The sequence below is a fragment of the Dama dama genome, chromosome 29 (genome assembly GCF_033118175.1).
Source record: "Dama dama isolate Ldn47 chromosome 29, ASM3311817v1, whole genome shotgun sequence".
NCBI lineage: Eukaryota > Metazoa > Chordata > Mammalia > Artiodactyla > Cervidae > Dama > Dama dama.
The window spans coordinates 31,690,114-31,711,522 of NC_083709.1; the positions used below are offsets into that span (position 1 = coordinate 31,690,114).

General features: G+C 42.5%; 1 protein-coding gene, 1 long non-coding RNA gene and 1 pseudogene across 2 annotated transcripts; 1 reads left to right on the forward strand and 2 right to left on the reverse strand.

Moving 5' to 3' along the window:
* Nucleotides 1-2,259: 2,259 nt before the first annotated feature.
* Nucleotides 2,260-2,830, reverse strand: LOC133048544 (interferon omega-1-like; annotated as a pseudogene).
* Nucleotides 2,831-7,009: 4,179 nt separating this feature from the next.
* Nucleotides 7,010-8,567, forward strand: LOC133048675 (uncharacterized). Its single transcript, XR_009691089.1, has 3 exons — nucleotides 7,010-7,134; nucleotides 8,056-8,106; nucleotides 8,340-8,567. It is a non-coding gene; the product is annotated as an uncharacterized LOC133048675 (long non-coding RNA).
* A 7,813-nt stretch (nucleotides 8,568-16,380) lies between these two features.
* LOC133048612 (interferon alpha-1) lies at nucleotides 16,381-16,950 on the reverse strand. The gene has a single exon (XM_061132360.1). It carries the CDS (start codon nucleotides 16,948-16,950, stop codon nucleotides 16,381-16,383), a length of 570 nt encoding a protein of 189 aa, XP_060988343.1.
* Between the last annotated feature and the right edge of the window lie 4,459 nt (nucleotides 16,951-21,409).

Genomic DNA, 21,409 nt, shown 5'->3' on the forward strand with positions numbered 1-21,409 from the left:
GTATACACCTGTCACAGTAACAACTCTCATTTTAGTATGTTTAATTTTAATGTGTTAATGTTTACTGTGTCCCTGATGCTTTATATAATTGACTCATATCTGATAATTTTGTAAGTTGTTGTATTAACATCATATAGATTAAATGACATGAGATGGTATATTGAATGGAGTACAGTATTCTCATTATCCCTATTTTGATTTTAATTGGAGAATAATTGCTTTACAATGTTGTGTTGATTTTTGTGTACAACCGTGTAAACCAGCTCTGAGTACACATATATCCACTTCTTCCTATTTTAAAGCTGAGAAAACTGTAGGATAGGACAGAAAAATCAACTGGACTAAATGATGCAGAGAATTGAGGGAAAAGTAAAGAGATGACGAGATAACAAATACACTGGTCACCTGAGAAGACAACAGTAACCCACAAAAAATGAAAAGAAAAAATGCAGCAGGATTGTTGTTTTCAAGCAGTTTAACTGGTAAAACTATTTTAGGATTCATACTTCATTCATTAATAATGTTTCTCATGTCTTTAGTATGAGGAGGTAACAGTTGGTTTCTGGACTCGTTGTTGGGTTTTGGTCTTTCAGTAGCAATGCAGAGGCTCCAGGAGGTGACATTGCCAGCAAGTATAGACAAGGGGCTTTATTGAAAAGAGAACTAGGATCCAACCCGGGACACCGCAGGACTGGAGGGCAGAAATCCATTTCACAGCACCTGCTCTTTCCTTCCTGCCTGTGCATGTGTTTGATTTTCTGCATTGATATGAGATCTCTATTCTTTCCCTATTATTCATCTTTGTACTACATCAAAGCATTTTCTACTAATTCATCTTTCTCAAAGAGTGTTTGATGAACTCATAGGAGTGCTTTCTAGAGATATGAAACCCAGACATTGGAATGCTTTTCAGCATACAGCCAAGGAAGGTTCTCACACTGAAAGCATTTTGGAACTAGCACCCAAGGTGAAAGGAAAATACCTTTGCCGGGGGCGCAGCACCTTTGCAGTGTCCCCTTCTAGTCACTGTCTCAGGCCAGCTGTCCTGCCTCCTCCCTGCGGGCAGCCACACTGTGATCCTCACAGTCCTGATGATTTCTGCCAGGAGCACTTGATGATTCTTGTGTGTGAACTCATTGAATCCAAACAGTAATCCTGTGAAAACTACTCTTATTGTCTGCGTACTAAAGATGAGGAAACGGACCTGTTGTGTTTGTGAGACTTTTCAGGGTCACACTGTTGGTAAATAGCAGGGCTGGGATTCAGAGGTTTTGGAATTTCTAGAACTCTCCTTTCCCTTGGGCTCTCTTCCTGTGGCTTCCACTCTGACTACACCGTGCAGCTAGAAGAAACCAGCACAGAACGGAGCTCCTGAGATGGAGGCAGTGAAGGCGCTGTGTGAGGGGGTGACCTGCTCAGTCCTGAGGAGGCAGGGCTGAGGAGAAGGTGGGAGACAGAGTAATAGGAGTCAGGAGCGGCCATCAACACCGCATGTCGTCAGCTTTCCTGCAGGAGGGGACTGCTTCCCTCAGACATTTATATCAACCATTCTGTAATGAGTGGGTATGGATTAGTTATGCCTATGACATCAAGATGAACCATTTTGTACAATTTCATAATCTCCTTTCTACCTGTTTTTTTCTTGGCACCCTCAACAGCTTAGAAGATCTTAGTTCTCAACCAAGGCAACCTGGAGGGAAAACTCAGAGTGCTAAAAACTGCACCACCAGAAAGCTTGAAGAATTCCACCTTTTGACAGACATTTGTTAGAAAGTCATAGAACTGTTCCACAGTATAAAATGAACAAATACTGTTTTGTGATAGGTATATATAGACAAAATAAGGACTTAGTTTTTTAAAATAAAAAAACTCAAGAAGTTGACCTTGATAAGTATTCAATAAATAAAACAAATTACAATTTGAATCATAGAAAGGGGAATATATTTTCTAAATTTTAATACAATGTAAGCACACACATCTTTTATATGAAAATATGAAATATTGAGATACAATAACATTAAATAAATAAAATATCAATAACATCAAAGCAGTTGTTGCTTATAGACTGATACTCGTGCACCTGGGTACTTTTATATCTCCTTGCTTATTACCACTGACATGTATTGGCTGAGTTAATTCAATAAATTTGGTGGCTGAAGCAGAATTCAGAGTCTTCTGAAATGACCCCAGGTGGGTATATGAGGGTGATGTGGCATCTTAGTCAGTGAGAGTCATGTCAAGGTCAGATCAGTCTCCATCCTACATTCTTAAACGTTCTTGCAAGCTGGTTGATGAAGAGAGAAAAGGCTCTCCTTATATCCAATCTGACAATTTCCCAGGCACAGTCGCTGTATTCCTTCTCATTCAGGTAGACATGGATTCCCTGGAAGTACCTCCTCACGGCATCTGTGGGGCCCTTCCTCCCCAGGGCAGAGTCTTCCTCTCCCGTCACCTGCTGCAAACAGTAGTCCAGGTCAGCCAGCTGCTGACCCAATCCAGTGCAGAGCTGCTTCAGGAGGGTGGTGTCCCAGGCAGCAGAGGAGCGCGTTGTGTTGAAGACGTTGAAGCTCTGCTGGAGCATCTCGTGGAGCACAGAGATGGCCTGGGCCTCCTGCAGCTGGCCGCCCTCCACCATCTCCTGGGGAAAAGCGAAGTCTTTTCTCTCCTGCAGACAGAGGTGAGGGGAGAGTCTCCTCATTTGGTCCAGGAGAGTGAGGTTCTTCTCAGTGGCAGCCAGCACGTGGTTCAGAGACAGGTCACAGCCCAGGGATCCTCCAGGGCCGTAGCTGACCAGCACCAGGGCCATCAGTAGAGAGAGCACGAGGGCCATGGGGAAGATGAGGCTGCTGCTGGGCTGGCGGAGACAGCGTCTGCTGAACCTTGAGGTAGGTTCTCTGATGCCATGCTTTCTAAGCAAGGCCATTAAATAGGGAACACAGTAGTTTTCATTTTCTAATCATTTCTATACACTTTTACTTCCTTTTTGGTTTTCTGTTACGTATTTTCTATATAGTCAAAGAAATTTTCTTTCTTCTAGACTGTGATAGGATCTGTGTCTTAAGTCAGAATTGATGGACATGTGATATCACACAGGTTATTGCCCTTCATCTCTCATTCATAAGTGTTGCTGTCCTCTCATCCATGAACACATTGTTGGCTTGCTCTTAGGCTCCTTTTTTCCCTCTTAGTTTCCATAGGAAGCCAGGCTCTGTCAGCCCTATCGTTTCCCTATTTGTAAGGGATTTACCAGATCATTCTGGCAGTTAAGCTCTTGGAAACAAAGGATGAGTTTTCCTTAGTGTTTGACTTAGAGAAGAAGCTGATTATTATCAGTCCTTGAACTCCTCCCACATTTCTCTTCCTTCTGGAACACATTCCTGCAGATCCCTGCCCTTCAGGAAACCACGAGGGCAGGTCTATTAGAGACATCACCCTTTCTTCCCACCATTTTCTTATTGGACACCTGTGGTCCTCCACAGACTGGGCCAGGACACCCACCAGAATCCTAATTCTTCTCAGGGCACATGGGTGAGGAGATTCTAATTCCAAGATAATTGTATTTCCCCAGCAGCACCTCACTCACAAGGGAGAGATCACACAGAGCCACAGCCTGTCCTCTGGAGTGAGTGAGTCCCTTCCTCACCTGCTGGACTCCCTCCCTGAGGACAGGCCCACCACATCCTGTGGACAAGAATCTCCTTTCTGTGGAGGGCTTGTTTACTTATTGGGAAGATAGTCTTCCTGAAACCCCACCCGCTCCACTGGAGTGGTTGTTTGAAGGACCCTAGTTCTCGGTGGTGACCTCTTCTTCTCCTGACCAATTTCCCCAGGTTTCCAAGTTGTCAGCACTGCTCAGAAGCTGAGAGCCAAAGTATGTTTGCGCAAGTTGGTGGAGGAGTTTCCAACTGCAATTATTTTACTTTTTCGTAGATAAATAATATTTACTTTGCCAAATATAGGGTTTATTATTCAAATCTTTTACTTAAACTCTTCAACACTTGCTCTGCTCAGAGTTTCTGAGCTGGAGGAAGGAGATTCAGTGATGGTGTTGTCCCTCATTGGAAGCTTATGTCACAGAATCTAATGAGTTTCAGTCATTTATTCGGGCAGTTGATTCTACTGGGCATCTCTGTTCCTCTGTTTCTGTCTCCTCTGAGGTTGCAAGGCAGTGAGACCCAGGTCACTAGATCAGGAAAAATAGCCTTCTTTCCTTTACCAGAGCATAATTTTTCATTTAAACTGTTTATATTCACTTAGTGACTTATTGGACAATGTTGGTATTCCTCTTCTGCTCTGATTCTATTTCATGATGAGACAAGAACAATAAAGGGAAGTAAAGAAAGTCAGAGGGGCTGCATCTCTATCACTTTCTTGTTTCTCTTTGCAACTTTCCTAGAAAGTAAAATTGCACAGTTGTTTTGTGGGCAACAAAAAACAAGGGTAAGTCTCAATGTCTTGAATATGGAAGAAGGGAAGTGGTTTTCCCCTGACGTAATGAGGTATTCTGAGATAGCAAACTGCAGTGAGGCATGCCTGGGGAGTAGGCTGTGGCAGAGGGGGAGGATGAGGCCAATATGAACAATAGAAAGCCTGGGACAGGGCTGCTTCTTACAGAAGCTCAATGAAGGCCAAGTCCTGAGTCAGTTGACTGCCTTCAGCTTTGGAAGACCAGCTAGCTGATTTTCCTTTCCTTTAATCCACATGTGATCAGCATAAGGGGAGATGGAAGAGAGATGGGCAATCAGAACCCCAGTTTCTAGGACACAAACCCTTTCTGGCAGGGTTGAGGAGACCAGCCTTGCCTAGCATCTGTGTAGTTGATAAATCCACTTGGGCAATGAGAAGATGCTTTGAAAAACGAGAATGATAGGGAATGAAATGACTCCAAAAGATCCTGATCTTAATCTGGTTAACAGTAAAATTATGATATTAAAAGTAAGAGCTGCATTTTATTGATTGTTAACCCTAATGATTTCTTTAATATTCCAGTTTGTGATATGATCACATTCATGGGTTGGGTTTCTGCAGGTTTTTGAAGAATGTTAAAAATATTTATGTGCTTATTTGGCTGGGCCAGGTCTTAGTTGAAGCATGCTGGATATTGCATCTTCTTTGCTTCATGCAGGCTCTTTACTTGGGCCATGGGAAGTCTTGCCTGCCTCATGCAGGATCTAGTTCCCTGAACAGAGATCCAACTCAGGCTCCCTGCTTTGGGAGCATGGAATCCTGGCCACTGGACCATCAGGGAAGTCTTAAGGAGTAGGGTTTCAATATATGAATTTGGGGAACACACACACATTTAGTCTATAACATGGTAATAAGAAGATACCAAGGTATTGTGTTTATGGTAAAGATTCATTAGGATATGTTTCCTTCTCGGTATTTATTTGCGGAAAAAGAATACATTGCCTGATGCTACCCTCATTTTTATGGCACATCCACCCTGAATTGTTTACTAATTAACTGTTATTCATGTTGTACTGTGAACCTAATTACCAAGGATCTACCAGGCTTCCCTGGTGGCTCAGATGGTAAAGAATCCACCTGCAATGCAGGAGACCAAGGTTCAATCCATGCGTTGGGAAGTTCCCCTGGAGAAGGAAATGGTACCCACTCCAGGATTCTTGCTTGGAGAATTCCTTGCGCACAGGAACCTGGCAGGCTACAGTTTATGGGGTCACCAAGAGTCAGACTCAACTGAGCGACTAGTACTTTTGCCAGACAAATTCCACAGACTATCAGTGTTCATCAAAAATGACAGTGACAACAACGACAAATTCCTTAGCCTCTGTAAGGGACTCACTTAATCCTTCCAACATAGTTGAAACTGAGTTGATATTCTCCTTTTCAAGAGCCCACTGCTAAGACTTTATTTGAATAAAATAATCTAAGAATGAATTTGCAAATCCAGGTTTCAAAACCTAATAGGTCAGATTCCAAACTCCCTATCCACAGCATAAACACCTGAGCACACTGCATGTACTGAACTCTCACTTATTCCCCTACTTTACTTCTAACACAAGATGTTCCTTTTTGTTTCATACCTCGATGTTACAAAGCTCTTATTTCCATTAATTAACTCCTCCCTCCAAATTCTAGATAAGCTGAGCGATTTACAAAGTATCCTGATTATTTTTTAGAAGAAGCAAAATGAAATTATCAAGTGGTAGTTATTACTGAGAGTCTAACTGTGCTTGTCAAAATTAATAATTCTAATAAATATAAAATAATCATAGTTCACTATCCAAGATCACTCATAGATTGTTAAGTGATCCTCACCATAAAATAGATACGTGATGGACAAGGTCCTTGAGAGTTATGACCACTGCGCGAGATTCGATTACAAACGTTCAGTGAATCCACTGTAGAAAACCCCAAGCTGACGGTACTTGTGGATATAGGTAAAGCATACTTAATGCTACCAAATTACATGAATATGGGAAATGACTGGAAGAATACTAGGCGACGCATGCTAACGGGTGAGTTGTGAGGGATGGAGCAGAGCATCCCCATGGCCATCAGCAGGAAACAGGAGTTCAGAAAGTCAGCACTTGCCCTGGGCCTCAGGGAAACAGCTCAGGTCCTGCCCTGAGCTAAGCCGCCCTCCAAGCTCCTTTCGCTGCGCCCCAACGGCCGGGAGGGGGCGCCCGATCTCTCAGGAACTGACAGACCGGCGCCGCAAACCCAGCTGGACCCGCCTCCAGGTACAGAGCGGCCAACTCGGGCGGCGGATCCTCCGGGAGAACTCGGGGGTCGCCCTCGGAGGGAGCCGCCTGAGCCCAGGGAGCGCCTGGGGCCGCGCGAGCAGAGAGGAAAGTTCTTTTTCGGGCCCGACTGCCCAGGGCAGCTTTGCCGCTGCTTCTGTCAGAGCCTTTGATGTCTGCACCTGCCCTTGTATCCACCCTCCCCTTCCTGGGAGGAGATTTTACCCAGAGCGATTTACAGCGGTGCCCGTTTATGCTGCGATTGATGGCTGGAAATCCAATGGCACCCCACTCCAGTACTCTTGCCTGGAAAATCCCATGGACAGAGGAGCCTGGTAGGCTGCAGTCCACGGGATCGCGAAGAGTCGGACACGACTGAAGCGACTTAGCAGTAGCAGCAGCAGATGGCTGAAAATCAGAGCATGTTGTGGTATGTTTTCAGATTCAGGGCTGTTTCTGGGGAAAAGGACTAATTCAGGGACAATGGGAAAGGCATCTACAATCCGGACAGAAATCTACTAGATATTGGGATCCTCCAGTGGGAAGGAAGACTGGGGACAAGACTGAGACTTAAAGGAGCTCCCAGGGTTGAGAAAATTATTTCATTCAATAGTAATATAAAAGGTAAATTTCTCCTGTAATATTAATTGTTTGAAAAATCTTTTAAAATAGATAAGTCTTAAACTCGCACCAAGTTGAAATATTTTCCTTATGCCCCAACAGTACTTTTATGTTCCTTGCTTTAATGGAAGCAAAATCATCAGTAATGTTTTCAAAATAGCTACTTTGTATATATCTCTCCTCACTGAAGGAATGCCATCTTTGATAAATTATGACCCAGTAATTATCTTAAATAACCAATCTCAACTTAATCTCAACCAGTCTCAAAATCCTTTTCCCTCTCATGTCTTTTAACCAAGGATCATCTATTAAACATTCCTTTTTCTATGTAGTCTGTTTTTCATTGGAAAGGTTCATTAACTTTTTCAGAATGTCAGATCATATGGATAAGTTGCTTAAAAAGCTGCAATCAAAATGCTTTTGATTTCAGCATCATGTGTGCTCAGTAGGTATCAACTGTGAAATAGACAGTTGGGTATATGATTCCAGCATGCATCTTCGGAAGGCATCACCATCAAGGCTGATTTCTAAAGCCCTGAAAACCAGAGCAGGTCATGATCTAGCTCATGAGTTTGAAAAGAAAACATTTCTGGGCCCTGAACACAGGAAAACCACAAGTGTCTTTGTCACAAATGAAACTCAGACTAGATACCAGCCAGATGGCAGGAGGGTAGTGTGAGTGTGGAGCCTGGGATCTGGTTAAAAACCTTGAAATCTGTGTGTCTTCTAGCTGGAGATCACGGAGTTTGAACAAAAATGAATAATGAACATCTTTACGTGGGTAAGTAACAATGCAAGAGCAAAGGGTGCATTGTGTATGGGTCAGAAATTCACAGAAGAAACCTGCATTTCCAGTGGATATGATGGGGAAAGGTTGTCACCTATTCTAGCATACTGGTCTTAAAACTGAAGTCTCAACTCCACAGCTCTTCTTCTGAGCTCTACTCTGTGATGCTGGGGCTCCAGTTCCTTCCAGTACATTTCTCCTTTGGCTGCAGATTGTTTTTCTTTCAGAGTTCTCCCGAACCAATTCCAAGAGGTGGACTAGAAGGCTGGAGTATGACGGATGACAACCACCATCAATTAGGAACAGGAAAACTAATGGTTGCTGCTAGATGCTCTGTGTCACCAGTCAGATTGGCAAAAACTAAAAAGGATGATAAGATCCTATTTTGGTTAATGTGTGAGCACATATAAGGACTTAAATGGTCTTGAGTATAGGTTAATTTAGCCATTGTTATTGTGAACAGTTGGCAATATGCATGTGCGTGGTTTATGTATTTTGACCAATAAAATTGACTTCATGGCCACTTGTTCGGAGAAAGACACTCACTTGCATTATAAGACACCTGCACATACTTGTAGCAATCTCTCCTCTAAAAGCACTAATTTCTGAGAAGGACTGACTCTGGGGGTGACACTGCCCGCACTTAGGGACTGAAGTTTTTATGGAAAACAGGTAGGATCAAACCCAGGACAGCCCAGGCTTGGAGAGCAGAACCTCACACTTCATGGCCCTTGCTCTTTTCCTCCTGACTCTGCTTTGCTGCTGAAAGTCTGAAGCCCAACAGAGTAGAGAAGGTAATTTTAGAAGTTTCTTAAAGGAGTAGTAGAGTAGTACTCATACTAAAGAAGCAAGAAACATTATTAATGAGTAATGTGTGTGATATTCTGCATTTATATCAGATCTCTATGATTTCCCTATTATGCATTTTTATAGTAGATCAAAGCGTTTTCTACTACTCCTTCTTTCTCAAAGAATTTCTATGACTTCCTAAGAATACTTCTAGAAGTCTGAAGCACAGAAATTGGAACTGTCTTCAGCATTGAGCACAGGAGAGTTCACACACTGAATATACTGTGAAACTAGCACCCGAGTTAAATATTTTTACCGAAGACCTAGCGTCTTTCTAGTGTTGCCTTTCAGTCACTGCCTCAGGCCAGCTGTCCTGTCTCCCCACTGTGGGCAGCTACCCTGGACTCTCACTGTCCTGATTATTTCTGCCAGGCATATTTTATGCCTCTTGTAATATGGACTCATTGATCCAAACAGTAGTCCTATGAAAAACTACTGTAATTTTCCCCGTATTAGAGAAGAAGATCAAGACAGCATGCATGCCTGCGTGCATGCTAAGTTGGTTCAGTCCTGTCTGACTTGTGACCCAAGGACTGTAGCCCACGAGGCTCCTCTGTCCATGGGATTTTCAAGAAAGAATACTGGAGTGGGTTGCCATTGTCCTTCTCCTTAGTGTTTGTGACATTTTTCAGGGTCACACTGCTGTGAAATAGCAGAGATGCAATTCAAAGGTGTTGAAACTTCGAGAACTCTCCCTTCACTTGTGCTGTCTTCCAGTGATTTCCACTGAGAGAACCTTTGAGGCTAGAAAGCATCACAGAACACAGGTCCTGTGTTGGAGGCAGTGAAGATATTGCGTAAGGGAGTGGATTGCTCAGTAAAGCAGGGCTGAGGAGGAGGTGGGAGGAAGAGTAACAGGTGTCAGGATCAGCCTCTCGGCACCTCATGTTGGCAACTTCCCTGGAGGGGATGAGTCCTCCCCCACTTACTGACACCAACCGTTCTTTGCTGACTGGGTATAAACTAGTTATACTTGTGACTTCAGGACTAATCATTTACCACAGTTTCAGAGACTCCTTTATACCTGTTTTATTTTGGGGGGGAGGTGAAGGGGTGGCTGCACTCCACAGCTTGCAGAATCTTAGTTCCCTGGACAGATAATCCTGGTACCTGAGCTTCTTACACTGGAAGCATGGAGTCCTAACCACTGGACTGCCAGGGAATTCCAGGAATTCCACCTTTTGACAATCATTTCCTGGAAAGTGTTACAACTATTCTGTAGTATAAATGGACAAATGCTATTCCATGATACGTTTATGTAGACAAAATAAGTATTTATGTCTTCATAATGAAAAAGGCAATGTTTTCCAAGGAAAAGCATTCAATATCACGGTAATCTAAGTCGATACCCCGATGAGTAATGCTGAAGAAGCTGAAGTTGAATGGTTCCTCTTATTTTTTTTTTTTTTTTATTAGTTGGAGGCTAATTACTTCACAACATTTCAGTGGGTTTTGTCATACATTGATATGAATCAGCCATAGAGTTACACGCATTCCCCATCCCGATCCCCCATCCCGATCCCCCCTCCCACCTCCCTCTCCACCCGATTCCTCTGGGTCTTCCCAGTGCACCAGGCCCGAGCACTTGTCTCATGCATCCCACCTGGGCTGGTGATCTGTTTCACCATAGATAATATACATGCTGTTCTTTCGAAACATCCCACCCTCACCTTCTCCCACAGAGTTCAAAAGTCTGTTCTGTACTTCTGTGTCTCTTTTTCTGTTTTGCATATAGGGTTATCGTTACCATCTTTCTAAATTCCATATATATGTGTTAGTATGCTGTAATGTTCTTTATCTGTCTGGCTTACTTCACTCTGTATAATGGGCTCCAGTTTCATCCATCTCATTAGAACTGATTCAAATGAATTCTTTTTAATGGCTGAGTAATATTCCATGGTGTATATGTAGCAGAGCTTCCTTATCCATTCATCTGCTGATGGGCATCTAGGTTGCTTCCATGTCCTGGCTATTATAAACAGTGCTGTGATGAACATTGGGGTGCACGTGTCTCCTTCAGATCTGGTTTCCTCAGTGTGTATGCCCAGCAGTGGGATTGCTGGGTCATATGGCAGTTCTATTTCCAGTTTTTTAAGAAATCTCCACACTGTTCTCCATAGTGGCTGTACTAGTTTGCATTCCCACCAACAGTGTAAGAGGGTTCCCTTTTCTCCACACCCTCTCCAGCATTTATTGCTTGTAGACTTTTGGATAGCAGCCATCCTGACTGGCATGTAATGGTACCTCACTGTGGTTTTGATTTGCATTTCTCTAATAATGAGTGATGTTGAGCATCTTTTCATGTGTTTGTTAGCCATCTGTATGTCTTCTTTGGAGAAATGTCTGTTTAGTTCTTTGGCCCATTTTTTGATTGGGTCATTTATTTTTCTGGAATTGAGCTTCAGGTGTTGCTTGTATATTTTTGAGATTAATCCTTTGTCTGTTTTTTCATTTGCTATTATTTTCTCCCAATGTGAGGGCTGTCTTTTCACCTTACTTATAGTTTCCTTTGTAGTGCAAAAGCTTTTAAGTTTCATTAGGTCCCATTTGTTTAGTTTTGCTTTTATTTCCAATATTCTGGGAGGTGGGTCATAGAGGATCCTGCTGTGATTTATGTCGGAGAGTGTTTTGCCTATGTTCTCCACTAGGAGTTTTATAGTTTCTGGTCTTACATTTAGATCTTTAATCCATTTTGAGTTTATTTCTGTGTATGGTGTTAGAAAGTGTTCTAGTTTCATTCTTTTACAAGTGGTTGACCAGTTTTCCCAGCACCACTTGTTAAAGAGGTTGTCTTTTTTCCATTGTATATCCTTGCCTACTTTGTCAAAGATAAGGTGTCCATAGGTTCTTGGATTTATCTCTGGGCTTTTGAAGACCTACAAGTTCATCTAGAACTAACACCCAAAAAAGATATCCTTTTCATTATAGAGGACTGGAATGCAAAAGTAGGAAGTCAAGAAACACCTGGAGTAACAGGCAAATTTGGCCTTGGAGTACAGAATGAAGCAGGGCAAAGGCTAATAGAGTTCTGCCAAGAGAACGCACTGGTCATAGCAAACACCCTCTTCCAACAACACAAGAAAAGACTCCACACATGGACATCACTAGATGGTCAACACCAAAATCAGATTGATTATATTCGTTGCAACCAAAGATGGAGAAACTTTTATACAGTCAGCAAAAACCAGACTGGGAGCTGACTGTGGCTCAGATCATGAACTCCTTATTGCCAAATTCAGACTTAAATTGAACAAAGTGGGGAAAGCCACTAGACCATTCAGGTATGATCTAAATCAAATCCCTTATGACTATACCGTGGAAGTGAGAAATAGATTTAAGGGACTAGATCTGATAGACAGAGAACTTGATGAACTATGGCCAGAGGTTCGTGATATTGTACAGGAGACAGGAATCAAGAACATCCCCAAGAAAAAGAAATGCAAAAAAGCAAAATGGCTGTCTGAGGAGGCCTTACAAATAGCTGTGAAAAGAAGAGAAGTGAAAAGCAAAGGAGAAAAGGAAAGATATACTCATTTGAATCCAGAGTTCCAAAGAATAGCAAGGAGAGATAAGAAGCCTTCCTCAATGATCAGTGCAAAGAAATAGAGGAAAACAACAGAACAGGAAAGACTAGAGATCTCTTCAAGAAAATTAGAGATACCAAGGGAACATTTTATGCAAAGATGGGCTCAATAAGGGACTGAAATGGTATGGACCTAACAGAAGCAGAAGATATTAAGAAGGGGTGGCAAGAATACACAGAAGAACTGTACAAAAAGGATCTTCATGACCCAGAGAATCATGATGGTGTGATCACTCACACTCAGCTAGAGCCGGACATCCTGCAATGTGAAGTCAAGTGGGCCTTAGGAAGCATGACTACAAAGCTAGTGGAGGTGATGGAATTCCAGTTGAGCTATTTCAAATCCTGAAAGATGATGCTGTGAAAGTGCTGCACTCAATATGTCAGCAAATTTGGAAAACTCAGCAGTGGCCACAGGACTGGAAAAGGTCAGTTTTCATTCCAATCCCAAAGAAAGGCAATGCCAAAGAATGTTCCAACTACCGCACAATTGCACTCATCTCACATGCTAGTAAAGTAATGCTAAAATTCTCCAAGCCAGACTTCAGTAATACGTGAACCATGAACTTCCAGATGTTCAAGATGGTTTTAGAAAAGGCAGAGGAACCAGAGATCAAATTGCCAACATCCGCTGGATCATCAAAAAAGCAACAGAGTTCCAGAAAAACACCTATTTCTGCTTCACTGACTATGCCAAAATCTTTGACTATGTGCATCACAATAAACTGTGGGAAATTCTTCAAGAGATGGGCATACAAGACGACCTGACCTGCCTCTTGAGAAATCTGTATGCAGGTCAGGAAGCAACAGTTAGAACTGGACATGGAAGAAGAGATTTGTTCCAAATAGGCCAAGGAGTACATCGAGGCTATATATTGTCACCCTGCTTATTTAACTTATATGCAGAGTACATCATGAGAAATGCTGGGCTGGAGGAAGCACAAGCTGGAATCAAGATTGCTGGGAGAAATATCAGTAACCTCAGATTTGCAGATGACACCACAATCACATGCATACTGACCTCCTCTACGTTTGTGGGGCAGTTTCTCAGAGCTGAGAAGAGGCTGACCTCCAGCCTGTAGTCCTCAGCAAGTACTCCCAATTAAATGAATTCTCGGGAGTCTGGTTTTGGGTTTTTGAGGTTTTTTTTTTTTTTTTGGTTGACCAGGACCCCTTCCAGTAGACCTCCTGACGTAACCTGCTGTTCTCACCTGCATTTCTCACCTCCAGTCCAGACGGGTCATCCTGTTGTCTCCTGATGGAGTCCAGTGAGGAACCACTACTCCATCTTCCAAATTCTGGTCAAGATGTGTGTGTTGAGGAGGCCTGTGTGAGACCAAGATGGAGGAACACGTGTGCTTCCTAGACAGAAGCAGTGAAAATGTTCTTCTTAGCAGGGATAGACTGGCTCAAATTGTGAAATAAGCCTCAAAGTCTTGTAGAGTTATCTTTTTTAAAATATCTCTAGCTCAACCTATTAAACATCATTAAGTAATACTGTAGAATTGAGATGAAAAGTTTATTTAGAAAATAATTTTTCAGTGAAATGATATTTTTAGCACTAATATAGGAATGTTTTTTACTTGTTTCGGACCCTAATCCTCAAGAAGGTTTCCAAACCTCTCAATGTACTTTAAATGTTCTCTGAGGGGCTTCCATGGTGGCTCAGTGGTAAGGAGTCCACCTGCCATTGGGACCACATGTGGTCCTAGAGGAAGCCACGTGCTGCAGAACAGCTGAGCCCGTGTGCCGCAACTACTGAGCCTGTGCTCTAGACCCTGGGACCACCACTACCAAAGCCAAGTGCACTAGAATCTGTGCTCCCCAATGAGAGAAGCTACCAGAGTGAGGAGCCTGTGCGCCCCAACTAGAGAGGACCCACCTTTGCCACAACTGGAGAAAAGGCCGTGCTGCAATGAAGACCCAGCACAGTGAAAAATGAATAAATAAATAAAATTATTTTAAAAGTCCCTCTGACTTTACATATAGCTCCTGAGTGCTATATGTCCCAACCAGAAAGAAGAGAAAGATGATTGATCCGTCAATGTCCTGAAGGTTGCCTACATTAAATACATGAATTTCCACAAAGATCTTTGTTACTTTGAGAAATTGTGATCTTCCAGTGTGCACGTTACTAACATATGTCCTGAGAAGAAAGCTCTGACCCACTGTTGCTAAATGTATTAAAAGTCCTGCCTGTGTCCCTTCTATTCAGTCTTGTTTGATTTTGTCTCTCAAAGATGCAGACACCATGATGGAATTTAAGAACTTCCTTGGATTGCACTGTCCCCAGGCACCTCTTGCCCTGCTCTGTGATAACTTGCTGGGTCCTAGGGAAGAAGCAATCTGCATGAGGGAGTGACCCTCGCCCCTTCCAGGACTCTGCAGGCTGCTGTGGTGTGAACGTCACCCGTGCTGGGGACACAGCTAGAGGCCAGGCATCGTGCTCTGTCTCCGTCCTCAGCATCCACGTCAGTCTTCTCATTCTCTGAAAAGGAGTGCTGTGGAGAAGCACTTGCCTCAGGGTATTTCAGGTGTTGTTCCGTGTCCTGAGGACCCGCTGCTGCTCCAGTGAACAATTAAACATCTTTGTTCTCCTTCCAAGTTCTCAAGCTGCTGCTGACTTTCAACTCCAAGTTTCCGGTGCTTTGGGCTTTTTGAGCAAGTGAGATTCCTGAATGAGGTGAGCTCCTCCTAGTGCAATCAGCATGGGCGAGAGCCCAGGTAGAGGCTCAGAGGAGCCCCTGGAGTCGCCACCCTTGTTCACTGGGGGGCGGGGTTCCCTCTATGTACTGTGTTTCCCTGGGAGCCTGGACAGTCTGGACCTGCAGTGCTTGGCAGGCAGAGCAGGTGAAGTCATAGGAGAGTCTCTGACAGATCTAGAACTTTCTCTCAGGTTCTGCTTTTAGTTGGTGGTTTGCAGGCTTAAGGGGAAATTGACAACCAGAAACTGTAATGGAGAAAGACACAGCTGTCTGAATGGAGAGGACACCTTCATGCAGAGTGAATGAGGAGAGAAATAGGGATTTCTACACTGGGAGGAAGTGAATGATTGTGATATTTGAGTGTGAGGATAAGATATTCACCTGACCTCTCGCCAACTGAATACCACGAATTCAAGCAGCTCTCCAATTGTTTTCCGGGGGAAAATGTTCCACAACCAACAAGAGGCAGAAAATCCTTCCCAAGAATTCATGAAATCCTGAAGAATGGATTTTTTTTTCATCATTGTTTTTAGGTTACTTATTTTGAAAAAAATCAGAGTTACAAAAAGCATTGGAGTGGTTATGTTCACTTCAAGTTCCTCAGAGTAAGAAACAACATAGCTAGAGCTAGAATATTTTTGCTTCTAACTTGTAAATCCTAATGAGAGCTCAAAGAATTGTAAAATGCATTTTTTAATCAGGTTGCCATTCAGGATTGGTGTTTCTGTTTTAATGAAAAAACAAAGTAAGTCTTTTAGGGTAAGAATTTAATAAAGGAAGAAAAATCATGAACGGACTAAATACAAAATATCCATTTTCCCATCAGTATACATACATAATATTTTATCAACAAAATAATGTAAATATTTATAAATAGTTAAATAAATATTAAAATAGATAAATAAATGTCCAGGTAGTTAAATACATAGATAGATCAGCTTTGGCATCTGTGAGGAACCAGTGTCTATAGAGTAGAACATGATGTTACTTAATATTCCAGAAAACATTTGACAACCTGATTCATTTCAGGGCTCAGTGACGGCAGAAATGAGAGTCTTCCCCGAGGCCGCGCAGGAGGCATGTGGTCTTGTTGGTCTGTGAGGATCATTTCCGTGTTGAACCAGGTGTGTGTCAGTCCTTCCTCCGGAATCTCTCCTGCAAGTTTGTTGAGGAAGAGAAGGCTCTCATGACTTCTGCTCTGACAACCTCCCAGGCACAAGGGCTGTGTCCCTTCTCTTGCAGATAGAGAGTGACTCTGTGGAAGTATTTCCTCAGAGCCAGGCTGGAGTCCCCCTTGAGCAGGGGAGCCCCTTGCAGCCCCTGCTCCTGCCTCAGACAGGCTTGCAGGTCAGTGAGCTGCTGATCCAGTGCAGTGCGGAGCTTGTCCAGGAGGCTCTGGTCCCACGCAGCGGCCGAGCCCTCGGTGCTGAAGAGCTGGAAGGTGTGTTGGGTCACCTCGTGGAGCACAGAGATGGCTTGAGCCCTCTGCAACTGGCTGCCACCCAGCGCCTCCTGGGGGAATGCGAAGTCATTCCTGTCCTGCAGGCAGGAGGAAGGGGAGACCCTCCTCAGTTGTCGCAGGAGCGTCAGGACCCTCCTGTTGGCCAGGCTGTGGGTGTGAGGCAGGTGGCAGCCCAGAGAGCAGATGGCGTTGCAGCTGAGCAGCAGCAGGGCCAGGAGTAAGGACCAGGCTGGGGCCATCGGGGACCTTGCAGATGCTGCTGGCCTGGGGAGGTGGGTGACTCTGTGAACTTGCTCTTTAGGTTCCCTGAAGACCTTCCTTCAGGCCTGTGTCTTAAATAGGAGCCCATGGTTTCCATTTTCTGAGAGTTCCCTCTTGCTTTCTACTTTTGTTCTTGCTTTTCAATTTGCACTCTCCAGTGTGTTAGGGCAGCACTTCTCAGTCTTTTTTTTTTCATGTTGCCCTTCTTTCTTCTGCCCACAGAGACTTTTTAGATATTTTTTAGATATTTAGATATTTTTTCTTAATTGCCCTGCACTGTGAAAGTTTGATAGCATAGATATACTGTGTATGTAGTTATGTACTCTATGAATATCTTTTCTTTGTACATAGAAAAAGGAAGTGTAAATCTTACTCTTTGTATCCAGTGTAGTTAAGAATGACAGAAAGTTTTAAGCTATAATTTAAATGTAAAAGCTACTGAATTTTATTGTTTCCTTATAAGCTCAGTTTTCAGAGTGACTTTAATGTCATATGTTTACTTATATAAGTAGGTATGTATCCAATTACATATTGCAATAAAATTTACATAAATACTTGATAATAATACCAAGATATAGACATACTTAAAAGTCATTCAAAGCTGCTCAAATCATTGAATAACTTAAAAATAGTTCTTTAGTATTTATTTTCAGTATTTATCGTTGAATTTTCTTCATGTCAGAAAATAATTTTTAGTTTTACTGCCTACTAGATATTCATCTGGATATTATCAACATTTTTTCTCTTTAGTACTTTGACATGTTGAACCACCTTTGTCGAATTCTGTAAGAAAATATAATATTTTTTGTATTTTATTTGCAAAAACAAGTTTCCATTTTTATTTAATCTGGAGGCCAAATCACACCGAGGTTCAGACATAAGCAACATGCACAAGACAGACAGTGGTTTCTCAGAAGTACAGAAAGGCCACCTCTCACAATATGACTTTGAGATAAAGCAAAAGGTGGAAAGTCCTCCAGTGAACCATCTAGTCATCTTAGGTGTACCACTGATCTTGTATACAATTTGTTTATATTCCATAAACTCAATCTCAATGCTTCTCTTATGTATGATACACAAGAAAGGCCAAAGACAGAAATAAATACTAAGGGGTTAGATTTTGTTGTATCAGGTTGAGCTTTGACATGTAATAACTAATCATTGTAATGACAATATTTGTTCAATTCCAGAGAACTAATGTCTGCATGCGTGGAAGCAGCATTATCCCCAGTGAGAAAGCATGATTTAGGAATCACCATCCATTTGGATCTTTCTCTCTGTTCCTTTGCATTAAATTTCAGATTTCCCAAAGACTTTCAAGTTCCAGTATGAGCCTATTATTTTCAAATAAAGGAAGCCATCTTTGTAATGAATTCAGAATAGGACAAATATTGTTTATTTCATGGGAAGATTTAACTTTTGGCTCTGCTCCTGAATTCTTTTGATTTTACATTGAATTTTATGCTGTCAAAGCCCCCTATATTCTAAACTTCAGATAATAAGGATGTGATTATCTTTGGCAAATCAGCTCTGTAGTAACTGAACCCTGATTTCTTCTCTGTGGTGTCCTCTGTAACCAGGCCCAGTGTAATCGCTCAACAAGTTGTTTTTTGGTTATTTATGTATTTATCCACTTTTGGCTACCCTGGGTCTTCACTGCTTGCCGGGGCTTTCTCTAGTTGTGGCCAGTGGGGCTCACTCTTCCCCGCAGCTCCTGGTTTCCTTCCTGTGAGTCTTCTTCGGGCTTCAGCAGCTGCAGCACGTGGGCTCTAGAGCAGGGTCTCAGGATCAGTGGAGCGCTGTCTTAGTTGTTCTGTGGCAGGTGGACACTTCCTGCACCAGGGATCGAACCTGTCTCTCCTGAGGAAAGATTCTTATTCACTGCACCACCAGGGAAGTCCTCAACAAGTCATTTTAGCCAAAGCAGTTTCTCAGATTTCCTCCTACTACTGGAAGGCATTTACAAATGACCAAGCTATTTTGCCTCATCTGGGCCCTATTTCCCGGAATTATAATAGGCAGTGGCTGGTATTTCCATTCTATTCTTGCTGGTGCCAGTCATGCCGAGTTTGTTGCTAAAACCACTAGTGTCTCCTACCTTGAAGGCACACGTGGTCTGGGATTCAATAGCAAGTCCAACACACTTTTCAGCTTTTGCCCAGCACTATATTAAACTCAAGAGGACGCCTCACCCCTAATGGTCCTCAACTAGGTCATGATTCCAGAAAACATCTACTTCTACTGCATTGACTAGGCTAAAGCCTTTGACTTTGGCACAACAGACTGTGGAAAATGCTTCAAGAGATAGGAATACCAGAATATCTTACCTGCCTCCTGAGAAATCTGTTAGATTAGCAACAGTTAGAACTGGACATGGGACAAATGACTGGTTCTAAACTGGGGAAAGGGTACATCAAGACTGTATACTGTCACCCTGCTTATTCAACTTATATCCAGAGTACATCATGTGAAATGACAGGCTGGATGAAGCACAAGCTGGAATCAAGATTGCTGGGAGAAATAGCAATAACCTCAGACATGCAAATGACACCACCCTTATGGCAGAAAGCAAAGCGGAACCAAAGGAACACTTTCAGTAAAGATGAAAGTGAAAGAGGAGAGTGAAAAAGCTGGTTTAAAACTTAAAACATTCAGAAAACGAAGACCATGGCATCCGGTCCCATCACTTCATGGAAAATATATGGGGAAACAATGCAAAGAGAAACTGACTTTATTTTCTTGGGCTCCAAAATCACTGCAGATGGTGACTGCAGCCAGGAAATTAAAAGACACTTGCTCCTTGAAAGAAAAGTTATCACAAACCTAGACAGCATATTAAGAAGCAGAGATGTTACTTTTCTGACAAAGGTCCATCTGGTCAAAGCCATAGTTTTTCTAGTAGTCATGTATGGATGTGAGAGTTGGACTATAAAAAAGCTGAACGCCTAAGAATTGATGCTTTTGAACTGTGGTGTTGCAGAAGACCCTTGAGAATGCCTTGGACTGCAAGGAGATCCAACCAGTCCATCCTAAAGGAAATCAGTCCTGAATATTCATTGGAAGGACTGATGCTGAAGCTAAAACTCCAATACTTTAGCAACCTGATGTGAAGAGCCAACTTATTAGAAAAGCCCCTGATGCTGGGAATGATTGAAAGCAGGAGGAGAAGAGGACAACAGAGGATGAGATGATTGCATGGCATTACTGACTCCATGGACATGAGTTTGAACAAGCTCTGGGAGTTGGTGATGGGCTGGGAAGCCTGGCATGCTGAGTGCATGGGGTCACAAAGAGATGGACACGACTGAGGGACTGAATTCAACTGAAGTCATGAGAGAGAGAACATGCTGGTGTCATACACAGAGCCATGTATCTGAACTCAGACTCTCCCTGATGCTCACAGCTCACAGCAACCAGGCAGTTTACCACAACACTCTTTGGTGGATCTTTACCGACATGGCAATCACTACTACATTGATGCAGATACTTCAGAGAATCCTCACAAGGAATGATGAATGATCATTTTCATGCTCCATTTTATTCCACTGCATCGGCTGTTGAGTTCCATTTCAGGATGACTTCCAGTATTTGACACATAATAATTAAAGGCTTATGACAGGTTGAAACTCTAGAGTTTGGGTATGAATCCCTGATCTCCTATTTCAGCCTACTAACCTGCGTTTTTTTTTGTTTGTTTGTTTGTTTTTGTTGTTGTTGTTCAGTGAGACTATATTCTTAGAAGCATGTAGACTTTAAAGCTCTTTATGTTCTGAATGGTTAGGACCCCACAAAATTCATATCTTGAAGTCCTAAAGCCCAAAATCACGATATCAGGTGATAGACCTTTTGGGATATGCTTAGGGTGTCAGGATGGAGACCTCACAAAAGGAAATAATGCCCTTATCAAAGAGGTGGATATAAACTAGTCCCACACGGACTCTGCAGTGTCAGACCTGAAGCAGGCTCTCACCACAACTGGAACAAGCTGACATCCAGTTCTCAGATATCCAGACTCGAGAACTAACTTGCAGCAATACATTTCTGGTCTTTGTAAACTACCCAGTCTATGCTATTTTGTTGAAGAAGCTTGAACAATAAGATATATCACGCCCTGTTTTATCCTAAGAATACCTGCAGGAGTCTGTAAAATACCTGAAAGGAGAAATCAACTTCCTCAACTCCGTTTCCTAGACATGTCATCTGGGCCATAACATTTCATGAGCTCAATCAATATTCATGTAACATCAATTCACAAGGATGGTAATGATAGGAGAAAAAATAATACCAACATCTCTTAAAAGATATGATGTGATAACACAATAATTTAAATATTCTTCATGGTTCTACAAGGGAGGCTATGATGTAATAATGTGTGAGATGATTTTTAAAGATCATTTGCAGAAATATTTTCTTCAAGTTTGCATTTTCAATATTTGG

Excerpts from the sequence above, each read along its gene's own strand:
- LOC133048612 (XM_061132360.1), bottom strand. The coding sequence starts at position 16,950 with ATGGCCCCAGCCTGGTCCTTACTCCTGGCCCTGCTGCTGCTCAGCTGC.